At 36.0% G+C, this 14678-nt stretch overlaps 1 protein-coding gene across 3 annotated transcripts in view; it reads left to right on the top strand.

Annotated features, from left to right (window-relative positions):
- The window catches only part of arhgef12b (Rho guanine nucleotide exchange factor (GEF) 12b), a 99275-nt gene that overhangs the window by 59132 nt on the left and 25465 nt on the right, over positions 1-14678 (top strand). For all 3 annotated transcript variants that reach the window (XM_077206523.1, XM_077206524.1, XM_077206525.1), the window contains 13 exons: positions 139-188; positions 1358-1415; positions 1566-1759; positions 4554-4673; positions 8276-8404; positions 8510-8635; positions 8712-8804; positions 11285-11395; positions 11582-11674; positions 11761-11803; positions 12842-12974; positions 13086-13223; positions 14459-14491. In XM_077206523.1, the coding sequence (XP_077062638.1) occupies positions 139-188; positions 1358-1415; positions 1566-1759; positions 4554-4673; positions 8276-8404; positions 8510-8635; positions 8712-8804; positions 11285-11395; positions 11582-11674; positions 11761-11803; positions 12842-12974; positions 13086-13223; positions 14459-14491 (1321 nt within the window). The remainder of the gene's footprint in view (positions 1-138; positions 189-1357; positions 1416-1565; positions 1760-4553; positions 4674-8275; positions 8405-8509; positions 8636-8711; positions 8805-11284; positions 11396-11581; positions 11675-11760; positions 11804-12841; positions 12975-13085; positions 13224-14458; positions 14492-14678) is intronic.

The following is a 14678-nucleotide window of genomic DNA, read 5'->3' as shown; positions in this document are numbered from 1 at the left end:
TGTATTCGAGCTATTTGTTATCATCCTTACACTGTACTGTTGCGATATTATGGCACAATAATGGTTTCAGATCAAGGAACTTATATTTTTTCATTCCAGCAGCCTGCATGATCTCTCTTTCTCTTCTTTTGCATGTAGATGGAGCTGCCATGCGAGCTGGTGTTCAGACAGGCGACCGGATCATAAAGGTGATGACCATCAGGGGCTTCACTGTGATGAAGTTCAGATTTATTAGTAGATTTTAACATAACTTCTTGAGATTCAGTTACAAATGAGCGGAGTCTGTATGACTAACCCCAGAAACTGTTATTTGGGCTTGTGTCTTTAAGCCCTGAGGTTATAATACAATAAAGCTCTCCAGACAGGCTCACCTGATGTCGGCAGGATGCCTCGGGTGTCGTGTTCTGCCTCCTGCTGGTGGAATAAAGAAGAACAGATGTATATATTTCTCTGGTCATACTTAAGAGTTTGGAAATCTTAATTTGTCATAATTTTGATGTGACGTGCGCTACCGTTCAAAAGTTTGGGCTCAGTAAGTGAAGTAGTCTCTTGTGCTCACTATGGCTGCATTTATTTGATCAAAAATATAGTAAAAAAAAAAGTATTATTGTAAAATACTATTATACTACAAATTAATATAACTGTTTGAACATATTTTAAAATGTAATTTATTCATGTGATGACAAAGATGAGTTTTCAGCATTATTACTCTAGTCTTCAGTGTCACATGATCCTTCAGAAATCACTCTAATATGCTGATTTGGTGCTCAAGAAACTCTTATTATTATTATCCATGATGAAAACAGTTGTGTTTTTAAATTGTGAATACTTTTTCAGGATTTTTAATTTTACATTTTACATTATAAATGACTTAACTGTCACTTTTGATCAATTTAATGTGCCCCTGCTTTGTTTAAAAAAATCTTACTTTTGAACAGTTGTGTACCTTCACATCAGTTCTGTCAGAATAAAATGGACACATTGGGCCTTTTTATATTTCTTCTCATTTCCACTACCCAACAAAGACAGGAAGCTTTAGTGGAGCATTGGTGTATCTAAATGACGTTATCTTTGGTTTGTAATGTATGGTTTATCTGTGTGTGTGTGTATATATATATATATATATATATATATATATATATATATATATATATAAAATTATCATGCTTTCACAGAGAATAAAGGGAAATGTAGTTTGGTTGTGCAAAACTCATTAACAAGCTAAATAAAAAGCATTTTTGGCACTATTTTTGTTGCTGGTGCAGAAATAGACAAAGTAACTGACAATATTGCTCTTAATGTTAAGTATCATTATGAATTGAATCAGTTTTGTGTGTGTGTGTTTTTTTCCATACAGGTCAATGGGACATTAGTTACACATTCTAATCATGTAGAAGTTGTAAAGCTGATCAAATGTAAGTAGCCTGTGACTTTCACTTTTTCACTCAACTTTTTGACTTGACTTTCACTCAATTTTACTGAAGTTATTCACATTCAAAGTGAACAATACTGTGCAGTTGTTGGTTTCTCTGTACGATAACTTATTTGTGTGTGTTTGTTTACAGCGGGCTCCTATGTGGCCCTAACCGTGCTGGGGAGACCGCCAGGCCTGCCTCAGATCCCCCTCTCAGACGGCGAGGTGGAGGAGGGGTCTCTCTTCTCGTTCACTTCCCCTCACTCCCTGGGGCCCATCGGTCCAGACCGCTCCTCTTCTTCCCCCAGCCCCTCGGAGCGCAAACCCACCCCTCTGCCTGTATGGGTAAGAACTCAGTCTTGTCCTCAGATCACCGAAAAACAGCCTTGATCTCCATCAGCCCTCGTTCTTTATCTATCATAGACCTGCCTTTTACTACAGTAACTCATTGTGTGTTTGAGGCAAAAATACAACAGCAGTCACTTGCTTTCATACATACAGTGTTTCGTACAGATAACAGAGCTGTGGCTCTACACAAAAATAATTTCTGGGTTGCTAGATTGAGTATTTCCTCATAACCGTTTAAAGGATACACTACAGTTTGAAAGTTTGGTATCAAATTTATATTCATCAAATACTGAAAAAATACATCACTGTTTGCACAATAATTATAAATGGCACATGTTTTCAACATTTATAATTATAATTTGTGGTGGGCCGTTATCGGAGTTAACCTGCTGCGTTAACGTGAGACTCGTATCGGGCAATAAAAAAATATCGCCGTTAATCTATTCGCACAGTTGGGTTGCATCATAAAATAGCTTTTCGAATATCGTTATATTTTCGCGCAATTCCAATGTGTAGCCTAGTATGGGTATTTTCCTGTCTGGGACACAAGGTGTATACTTTTACATGTTACGTTGGGCGACGTTCCTCTCGTTACTTTATTTTAATGCAATTACATGTTGTTAAATGAGTTTATTCCAAGCGCGCTGTATCTTTTTATGGGCATGAGCGATTCTCAATTTACAAATGAATCACTCTTTTGAGTCGATTCTGTTCAAAGACTTCATCAAACAATTTGGCAGATCTGTCTAAATCGGTTCGCGATCAGTCTGAATGATTTGTTCAGTTCCTCATGCACTGAATCGTCTGAAGCGCGTTCAATCACACTCGACTCGGATTCGTAACAGGAAGATTTAAGAACATCAAGAGCGTTGGATGAAGTGGCCGTGGATCTACAGTTTAGTCTAGTGAAAGCAAATCTGTAAATGCATCATATTTTTGCCAGCGATGAAGATATTTATTAGTTGAACATCTTCGTAAGCTGTCTGTGAATGAATAATTCCACAGGACGATACATTCGATTTCATTTCATTCAGGTAATACATTTTACAACCAAACAGATTATTACGCCACGATAGCACTACTAAAAGTATGACATTATCAATTTTTTGGACATATACATTAATTTATAGGCTACAAAAAAACGCTTCAGAGTGTCGGCGCACTGGCAAAGGTTAACAGGTTAAATAAGGTACCATTGTGTACAGTTTATGAAATGAACACCCGCCATCCCGCGGTAATGTGTGTGTATTGCGCAGGGGCATAGTCAAAAGAATAGTTTACATTGATTGAACCTAATTTGTTTAAAAAGGAGGAGGCTATTGCCGGTAAAGGCAGGTTCACATAAAATCATTATGACATGACATTATTTTTTGATCTAACAAGCATCTGGTTTTTCGATGCAAAAACGGACTGTAGCTACGTCGTGCTTATTGTTTTTCTTCTTCCAATTAGCCTACTATGTTAAAAAATACGACGAAAACATGTTACTTGTTCAATTAATAAACAGTTTGTTTGATGACAAATCGCTAAAGATGAAATTGGCCTCCCTTTCTGTCATTGTGAGTGAGTGTGCGTTTTTTTAACTTTTTTTTTTTTTAACGATATTCGACTTTTGCTCTTCTATTGTCGAATGGCAAAGACTTACTTTTAGTCATTATTTGGTTAGCACACATATTCTGAATGCCTTCGGCAGAATTCAAATGAGCCATTTTAATCTAGATTAATTCCATGATCACAGTGAGATTAATCTAGACTAAAAAATTGTATCTATGCCCACCTCTAATTATGATGTTTCTTGAGCACCAAATCAGCATATTAGAATGATTTCTGCTATGTGACACTTAAATTCAGCTTAGAAATTACACTTTAAAATATATTAGAAAAAGTTATTTTAATAAAAAATAATATTGTTATATTAGAGTTAAATATTAAGTAATCAAATAAATGCAATCTTGGTGAGCATAAGATTATACTTTTAAAAACATTTTAAAATGTTAAAAATGTTATCTGGTTATGCTTTATTTTGGTGGTCCACTTTAGACATTATACTAACTCAGCAATACTAAGTTACTAACTTATTAAGAAAATGTACATCTACATGTCATATAACTCTCATTAGTGTGTATTAGTAGACTATTAGTCGACTGTTTGGTTAGGGTTCGTAGAATAAGTTGAAGTAGTTGCAAAGTTACTTAGTTGAATGTCTGATGGTGAATCATCAAAATAAAGTGTTAGCAGATATTAAGCACAAAGTCTACTAAAACTCTAATGAGAGTTAGTTGACATGTAGTTGCAAAGTTACTTATAGTTAGTAATATGTCTAAAGTGGACCATCAATCTAAAGTGTTACCAAAAATCTTACCTACCACAAACTTTTAAACAGTAGTGTACATTTGTTATTGTGAGTGGACTATTAAAATCTGCAAATTATTATTTTGTATTAAACTATTATTTTGTTTCTTCAAGAAATGTATTTTATTATTATAAAAGATTGTGTTGCTGACTACTTGCAATGCTGCTGCCACAGTTGCTTGATGCACGCTGTGTCAATTCTGCGCCCTGTTAATATTTGTAGACCTGTGTAGAACATTTGGTTTTGAACCATGGAAAGTAATGTTCTAATTTGCAGAACTAAAGCTATTATTATAGACGGACTCATGTGTGGTTAGGACTGTCATTGAGGTCATACACATAAGTGTACATTTATGAACCATGTGATGTTGTGACCGAGTCAGTCTTCAATCTCACATCCTCTCTGATCAGAGCTGCTGTGATGTTTGATAAATTACAGGCCATGACGGAGGAGTACAGCAGGAACCCTACACCTAAACTACTGAAGGAAAACCAGGACGCCAAGAAGCACATTCCACAGCACCAGGAGCAGCTCAGCAAACCCACTGGGACTGGCCAGGTACAGACTCATATACGTGCACACACCCACACACACACACTGTGCTCCCTTCCTCTGATTCAGAAAAATTCTTGATTTTAAAACCTAAAAAAAAAAGATATGTAGATGTTAATTTAATATTAAAAATGATTGTGTCTGGACATTATGAATTACATTTTTGCATCAATGAATTGGGTTTAAATGTGCTTCATTTACCATTTTCTTTGTGCAAAACATAATGTCTTCCTTTTTTTTTTGTGAGGTGAAATATGAACAAGACTTTTCTTCATGAGATTCATACTATCACTTTTCCCCCCTAAATGTATAAATAAGTAATGTGAAATTTTTTCATCTGTAAAAGCGGTTTAACTTGATATAATAAACGATCGTTAGATTTAATCAGCGCGATTTACTGCGATTTCACCTTAGTTGGTCATAACAAATGTGGATGTTACTTGTCATGTTCAGATAACATTTTCCGGTGAAAATTCTTATGTTGTTCATACTTCCAAAAAGTAGAATCTGTGATTCTGAATGACAGTATCCACACCTGCGCAGTGACTGACAGCCGCACTTTCTCCTCAAAACATTGGATTCATCCACACTGTGCCATGCTGAGGCACAACCTATGTAAAGTTGATAATTCCGCGAATAACTGCAATTGCAGATTTCTAACAGAGATGGCGACAGGGGAAAAACTACGGACTGCAGCTTTAACTAAGACCAAAACCGTATTTTTTAAAAATAAAATATACAGTAACTGGAAAAAAAAAAAAAAACCTATTTTATTTCAGCTAGTTGCCAACATTTCTCATTTTTGTTTAGTTTTAAGCCAGCATGAAACAGAAGTTAGTAGTATTTTCTTGCCTATTGTGCTTCATATTCGAGTGAAACAGCTTCTTGAAAAAGAAAAAAAAATCTTTTGTCCATAGGGAATTGATTGGATCCATTTGATCATTGTGGTTTGCTATTGCTGTGAACTCATGTGAGTGACAGATTGTCCTGACCTCGCATCGAAAAACATTTCTACAGAAAAGAGAAAAGAGATGTCGTTGCAAGAGGGAGGGGTGTCACAGTGTCTGGTTTGTGTTCCCTGGGTTTTCACTAGAGGTTTCTTTCCCTGATCGTCACCTTCTATCATGAACTGCATTTCCCATAACCCTTTGCCTGAACTCATCACTGATCATTGCACACAACTGTTCTCAATCACATTGTTTGCACCTGTCTATTTATACCCTGTCTGTTTCTGTGTTAGTTGTCGAGTCCTTGTTTAATGTTACCAGCACCTCGAAGTTCTTGTCCCGTTGTTTCTTGTTTCTTGGACTGTTCTGTATGGATTTTGACCCTTGCCTGGCTGACTACGGATTTCGGATTACCCTCAATTAAAACTGCACTTGGATCTACTATTTGTGTGCGTGTCTTGACGGGAAGTTATTTTGAAAGATTACGAAGGCACGTGAATTTAAAAATAAATAAATAATAGTGTGCACAGAAAAATCATTTATAACTGCAATATTTAATACAAAAATTAAGAATGGCCAAATTTGGTTTCATGGTCACTTTAAGTGAAGTACTAAAATAACTAAATAAACTTAAACAATAAAAACTATATAGACAATCATATTTGAAAAATAATAATGATAAAAACTTTACACAAAATTACTTAAACGTTATAACTAAAATTAAATGTTATTCAAACTATTAACACAAACTAGTATATCAATATAAGCATAGCTTCAATGATACTAAAATAACACTGATGTAGTCTTGCACCATGCCTTAACCAGACACGATAAGATTACGACAATCAATTTGTCTGTCCACGCCTGGGTCCTCATTTATAACCATTGCGTACGCACAAAACAGGCCCTGAAAGAGGCGTACGCCACGTCCGACGCAAAAGTTGTGATTTATAAAAACAAACTTGACGGGAAGATTTGCGCACCTGCATGCAAACTCTGACCCATGCATACGAACATTTGATGGAGCAGTTTGGCGACACCGATGGTGAGCTGGAGTTACATGTCTTTTTGGTCACTTTTAGACAGAAAATCTAAAGATTTTCTAAAGAAGAAATTATACATATACAGAAAGATAATACAAATATAATTTCACTCACCAAGCCTAACACATGAAGCAAACATCCATCCCTTCTTAAATGTTTGCGCCAGCGAGCGTGTTGGGCCATTTAGTGAAACTGACACATATACTGTATAGCCTATCTAAAACTGTAAATCTTCATTATAAGTCCTAATCATAAATACAGTGCATGTTCACAGTAACAGTTTAAATAAATAAAAGAATGATTTAAACTTTGTTTTACTTCTGTTGTAAATGATGTAAACATTTAGATTAAATAATTACATGAAATCATTACTGAGAAGTTACAACATTTTTTATATTCAATAAATAGAAATATTTGTTGTGGATGCAATTCTTTCAAACACTTTTCCTCTGGCATGCTGTGTTTTAATGTTTTAACTACAGAGATAATTGATAATTATTCAAAAACAAGGCAAGGCTAGGCTACTAAATTATTTTTATTAATGGAACTAATGTGACACATCCGCATTTCATATTTTCCTAATGTCTTGTACCGTTAAACATGTTATCACGTGGATGAATAATCATATGCAAATGATATGCAGATGAGGATATGCATAGTAAAACTATTGTAAGCTCCATATATGGTTGTTTCAGGGAGGAGACGCATGTGCGCACAATCTTCTGCTAACTGGGATTTATAGTGAATTCTGCGCAGGTTCTGGCTTCTGAATATTTTTTTGCGTATGCCATTGTTGGCTTTCTGGCACACGTACACTTTTAGTAAGGATCCTACGCACAGTTTTATAAATGAGGCCCCAGATGCGACACCGCTACAAGATGCTGCAAAATTAATTACAAATCCCAGCCAATCAGAAGAGCATGAGGGCGGAGTCTCTCTCTGCAAGCACACTGCTGTATCGCAGTGAAATTGAAAAGCGCATTATAAAATGACTGAAAAATTTTAGGTTTTTAATATTATCTCAAAGCAAATGTTCAGTAACTCGATGCCATAGACACCATTAAGAAATAAAATCATTATTTTCCTGTTTATCACTGTTAAGCTACTTTGAAACAATCTGTTGTATAAAGCACTATATAAATGAAGGTGACTTGACTTTACTATAATCCTGTCTCTTGATGCATTGCTATGACAACTGGTTAGGACAAAAACTCTGAATAACATGAAAAAGCAACTTTTTATCGCGTTTGCCGCATTGTGTCTGGTTATGACACGTTAAATGAGTGTATGATTTCTGCAAGGTTGGTGACACCAAATGAAATGCCAGTGTTTACAAACATACAGTGATTTTCTTGCTCAGTATTTCTGTTTTACTTATTTTTCTTGTGATCTGGATGTATAACTATTCTGAGAAAAGTTACACAAACTTTTACATGAACTTTTTACATGAAAACTTGGCAAAAATAAATAAAATAATGCCTAGCCTCTGCGGGCTTCAGTTACAGTCATTATTTTGTTCTATTCTATTCAGTACCATTAGTGGTGTGGAAATTACACTTCACGTTCTAACAAAACGTCATGATGTTGCTATCATAATGAGAGTCTGTGTATATTGTAGGATGGCTCCATATCTCCAAGGCCAGGTGAAGGGGAGCAGGAGGATGGAGGGGGAGATTTGGATCGACCCCCTTCCTGGCAGGGTGATGCTGGAACGGAGCCATTGTGGACCAACAATATCACGACCCCTGTCAGTACACCTCCTGAACAAATTACCCTTCCCTTCCACATTTCTTGAATGAAGATCTGTGGTTCCTCTATATAATTGACATTTGCTCTCAATTACTCCATGCAGGTCACTCCTAGTCCTGTCCCGGAGAGCCCATGCCAAAGAGAGCCCCTTTGCCACAGCCCAAAGACCACACCCCGAGACAGCCTCAACTCCTGTCCTTCACCAGACGCCGAAGACACACCTGATCTTGTGAGTGACCTCTTGACCTCATGGCTTTATATGTAGTTTCTCAGAGCTGTGCAAAAATTATGCGTTTCTCATTTAGGATTCTCAGTCGAGTATGGGGAGCCCCTCCTCTCGTCCGGTTGCACACATTATTGGTGCTGAGGACGAAGACTTTGACACAGAGCAGGAACAGGTAGGGGTCACTGTGGCCTGGTTGTAGTCTGTATGTTTATTTCTGTCTCTTGTATTTTCGTAATTGTGGGCTCTTTAGGCACTCCAGTCAAGTCACGTCATGTTTATTTATATAGCACTTTATACAATAGATTGCTTTAAAGCAAGCAGCTTTAAAGTATTAAATCTTTCCCTGGCAGCGTAAAAAAAGAAAGAAAGAAAGAAAAAGTTGCCAGCCAGCGCCAGACTTCATGATTATTTTCACAAAACTTTCATGGTCCCCAGAATATTTTGTTGAATATTTGAACATGCAATATATCAAGAACTGAGCCTCTTTTTTTAAACAAAAAAATTATTTAGCTTCACGCATTATTTTTTATCAACACTTGAATGTGGGTAGGTTTCAATAAAAAATTGAGTTTTGATTTAAATAATGTTTGATGATTGCGTCAGCTTAACTATGCATAAGCAAAGCTTTTATCGCTTATTTCTGTTTCTTTTTCGCTTGTTTTTGCATCTGGAGATTCTGTACTCTTTCATAAGATGAGTAATAGCGCCCCCTACCATCAGAGACAATTTATATAGAGACATGCCACTTACTCAATCCTCAATACAACTATATAGGGAAAACCGTAACACCAAAGATGCCTGTTGTATGCACATGTCCCGCCCCTCCCGCTGAAAAGCCAATCGTCTGCTTTCAACAGTCAAGCCAGGAAACATTTAAGCCTATCGTCTGGTTGACACTTATTTTTATCATATTTTACTGCTGTTTCTATATACGCAGTTTTTATGTCCCGGTGACCAGTGTAAGTGCAGTTCGACTCTCTGCCCATTCATTTAGATAGGAGCCTGGTCTTGTTAGTCCGAAATAGCTGCCCGTAGGGGTTGCCAAGATGGCGGCCGAGTGGCATGACTTGCCTAAAAGGACGTTGCTACAGTATAAGTGAAAACATTGATTGCCACAAAATTCCGTCAATGGCGGGGAAAGAGTTAAACATGAAAAAACTTTTAATTAGATTTTCAACTTCAATTTCTACTATAAAGAAGCTCTCCAATATGTTCATGCTTTTACTCACATCTGACCTCGATGGACTGAATAGAAGGAATGAAATGAAAAAGGAAAAGCCACAGAGTACATCTACGTATTATCTATGGACCAATTGTAGTATGAATGTTTTTACCAGCTGCAGTGAACTTTTCTGTAGTTTGCTTTGACAAACTGTTTAGAACTTTCGAAACAAACTTCAAAATAACTTTGTTTTGGCTTGATTGTTTTGGTGTGACATTCTAAATTATGTCACACCAGTATGTTCTTCAATTCATTCTTCGCTTGAAGTATATTGGGGCCCCTACATAGCATTTTTAGGCATCATCAGCTTCTGATATGAAGGCTGTTCTAAACAGTACTCTGTATGTTTATTCCATTGTCTATTGTCAATAGTGTACTAATGCACGAATCACTGCTAATAAGTCACTTAAGCCTTGGTCTGTCCAAATCCGATTTTTGTGCTTTTTTGATTGGAATCTGATCATATTTAGAAAGTCTGAAAGGCAAAAAGATCACATCAAATGGCAATACAATTTTTACAAATCTATTTGAAGCTAAATTCATATGTGGTTTTGAATTCCTGGTCTACAAACTTTTTTTTTTTAAATTTTGAGACGGACGGAGACAGCAGCATGGAACAAACCCACACACATAGTAGTCCAGCGCTGTGGCTACACATTTTCACGTTTTAAGACAACTACTGTATTGTAAACCCCTCTATGTCGCTGTTGTTGTTTTTTGCCTTCAACATACCAACGCAACATTGTCATAAAAACCCAGTGCAGATATTCCGGAAAACAAACGATTCCGTGTTACCGGAATTCAACACGTTGAATCCGTGTTACCAACGGATCAACACCAACGTGTTACCTGTTGCGAAATCCGCTCTGGGAAATCATTCGACCTCACGCAAAATTCCCAATCACGTGCATTTCTATTTTGTTTGGAAAATTTTACTTTACTTTATGCTCAAATACAGGTAGCTTTAAAAAAAAAAGTCATATTTTTGGTTGGTGTTGGTCTACCCAATTCAATTTTTTATGAGAACCGAAGCTTGTAACAGCAGCTGCAGTAACACAATGTTTGGCTCTTTTATTTAGAAGGTGGAACTTATTCCACCATATTGCGTGTTGCAGTTTCTCCAATTCATAGTAATATGAGTCAACTGTTTTGGGATAGCCTATATAGGCTATAGTCTTTAATCTTACACTTCTACTTCACTCCCATTAGAAGTTGATGCATCAAATAACTTCTCATTTGCATAAAGTCACGGAACAACTGTTGTGTCTAGATTTTGGAACTGAGCCCAGCATTTATTCACGGAAAATAGCAAAAATGTTTACATGGTTACATTAACAATACCACATTTAAGTTGGTCATTAAATCATAAAGTTTAATAATATAAGAATTTGTGTTTGCCTTGTACTGTAAATAACTCTCTCTGCCTCTAGATGAATGGCCAGTGTAGCTGTTTTCAGAGCATAGACCTCCTGAAATCTCGGCCTGCTCACCTGGCAGCTTTTATCCATCATGTGGTCTCTCAGTTTGACCCTGCGCCTCTGGTGAGATCGATCACCCCTCTTACCCGAAAACCCTCTCACACAAACCTGGAATTTCCAGGCATCTTACAAAATGTTTATAAAGGACTTTCCATGTTCCATAAATCTCTCTTGCATGCTTATAGTTTGGTCTCAGATCAGATGAGTCACATCACTAAAGCGCCTCTCATCTCCTTTCTCACTTCACAGCTGTGCTACCTCTATGCTGAACTTTACAAACAGACCAGCTCCAAAGAGACACGACGAATCCTCATGGATACCTTCTTCATAGACAAAACAGCTGTGAGGGACCTTACAACAGGCTCAGATTCTTTAGCTTGTCATAGATGATGTGATCTCTGACTAAGCTGTATTTTGTTTTTAAACAGAGCTTGAAAGTAACAGTACCTGAATCCATCATCACTGACCTGGGTTAGTTCAAACCTCCAAAAACTCTAAATACATGAATCGCTTTTTTTCCCTTTTTTTTTTTGCATTCATGGAAATGATAGTTATGAAATTATAGGCTGATAAAAATGTTGTGTGAACCCCAGGACCAACAAGAAAGTTGATCCAGTATTATTTCCTACTTAAATAAATCACATCAAACATGGGGTTTGTCTGAATAAGTGGAGCATTGCTAATTCAGATGTTATGTTGATATCTGTAATTAATCTAGGATGTTACCAATAATTTCCTCTATCATAGGGATGAACTGATGTTCTGCTTGATACTGATAAGTCAATGATTATTTTCCTGTTATGACTGATGACCTATAAATGACCAATATTATAACGGTTTCATTAGTCAACATAAGTTAACTAGTAACATAAACCCAGAAGATGCTCTTTTACAGTATTTATTAATCTTAGTTAATGTTCATTTCAACATTTACTAATAATAAAATCAAAAGTTGTATTTGTTAACATTAGTTGATGCACTGTGAACTAACATGAACAAACAATGAACAGCTGGATTTTTTAACTAACATTAACAAAGATTAATAAATACTGTAACAAATGTATTGTTCACTGTTAGTTCATGTTAGTTAATACATTAACTAATGTTAACAAGTGAGACCTTATTGTAAAGTGTTACCATTAGATCGCATATCTTTTAATAAAAAAAAAAGTATTTTAACAAAAATAAAGCTGCAAGTGAATTTCTAAATATCATCTTTCTTTATAGGTTAGTGCTAGATATCGAGAGTAATTTAAATTTTAAAATAGGCAGAAATTTTTCTTTGTTTGTTTGATTGTTTTTTTCATCATTGTCGGACAATATTGGATATGTATTGACTGGTAATGGATGGTTTATTGATAAATGAATAAAACGTCAGATTAAAAAAGAATATGTCGCATTACCAATATATATTTATATTATAATATATAATATTATGTATATTTATATAAAAAAATTTTTTAAGTCAACCATCTCATTTGAATTATTTATGCGTTTGCGTGATTATAGAGCGGACTGCACACTCAATTAATGCAGAACGGAAGAGGCCGGAGCCCATCTCAGAGGATGTCCACAGACAGTACGTGCATCAGCTGCAGGACACACTTCTACCTGACATTCAGAAGAACCTAGAAGACTTCAGGTACAATGCACTCATCTAATCCACACACTATGACTCCAATGTATCAGCACAAGTGTCAGTGGAAACCTTCTCCTCCAGTATGTTCTCTAGTGTATTAATTGTATGTTTCAGGCAAAAACGCAGTATGGGTCTGACGCTAGCTGAAGCGGAACTAGCCCGTCTGGATACAGAGAGAATGAGAGACCGCGTGGCTCCAGAAAAAGAACGATCCTGTGCAGAGCACATCATCTCTAAGATAGAGGATGTACTGTAAGTACACATATCTGTGCTAACATATCTATGTGAAAATACTTGTCCTTTTTTATTTTTTATTGTCTCTGTGTCTGGACGTTGGTGGTCACACACTACAGATCACTCTCATTTACATATCCTAGCATGGAATAGACTTCCCCTTTGTTTTCTTTAAATGTGAAAGCCATTTGGGTAAACTTGTAGACAGCTTTTTACAGGAAAAAGAGCCATTGTTGTTCCTCTTATTGTTAATGGCTTCAAGCAGTTCATGAGTAGTTACATTTTTTTCTCTCAGTTTGTTTGAGTTTAATGTGAGACCAAATATTTACTACAGGGTTTAAATCTGGACTTTTTGACCAGGCCAAAACAAGAGCCAGTCACTTTTAATCAAGTATTAAAAGTGACTTGTTCTCAAGCCACTTCTTGGCGGTTAAACAATTTGGGCTGGAGCATTGTCTTGTTGAAAAATAACATCTAATCATTCTTCTTTACATATCAACTTTTCAATTGTTTGAATATCTGGCGAGAAATTTAATAATAAATACTTCCCACAAAGACATTGCTTTGGAGCATCACCATGCAACTCGTGTTACATTGCGATTCATCAATGAATCCAAACAACTCTGCTGAACCACTCTGAATCTAACTTCCAATATTCTGGCAAAAATGTTGGGAAAATGGGCTTGGTTTTTGCTTTTTTTTTTTTTTTTTTGCTTTTGTAGCAGTTCAATATGTAAACTTAGCAGAAATGTATATGTCATTAGTCAGATAATTCTTGACTCTTCAAGGAACTTATTAGAAAAAGATAAATTAATTCTGGTATTATGCTGATTTCTGGCATGGTTTATAAAATCATCACAGCTGGGTTGACATTTTAAGCCTGTTGCTGACTGATAGATATAACAAAAATAAAGATAAAGTAAAAAAAAAACATTAATTTATCTTATCTGAGTTCACTTCCTAAATGAATAGGGGCATATTCATTGTTGACGGGTTCACATGTGGCATATTCATTGTTGGTCATTATTTACACTTATATTGGACACAACAGGATCCCATTTGACCCAAAGAATTACTAAGATTAAACCTAGACGAAAAGGATAGTATTTACATTAAACTAATTGTTATAATATCTTTAGATTTAAACCAAAATGGGTGAATAATTTTTACACAAGACTCTATTAAAAATGAGATGTAAAACTGAGAGTTGTCTCTCTCACACTTCAATAAATGCAACTTATGTTTTGTTTCAGACTGACGTCGCAGGCCACAGAGGAAGATAAGTGGTAAGGGGAATTCTCATGTCCTCTCTCTTCCATGAACGACATATTACATCACCCTAAATTAACCCCCGAAGCACTGTCCAGACTCATAGGCTCAATCTAAATCCAACGTCACACTAAAAGTATGAGTTCTTAGTAAAACAGTGCAGTTTTACATAATTTCATAAAGCAGTATACTGAAAACTTCAAG

This window comes from Siphateles boraxobius, unplaced genomic scaffold, assembly GCF_051911475.1.
Source record: "Siphateles boraxobius isolate OS27281-9 unplaced genomic scaffold, OSU_SipBor_1 56, whole genome shotgun sequence".
Taxonomy (NCBI): domain Eukaryota; kingdom Metazoa; phylum Chordata; class Actinopteri; order Cypriniformes; family Leuciscidae; genus Siphateles; species Siphateles boraxobius.
Note: the sequence above shows the minus strand (reverse complement) of the source record. Positions and strands in the feature narration are given on the sequence as shown.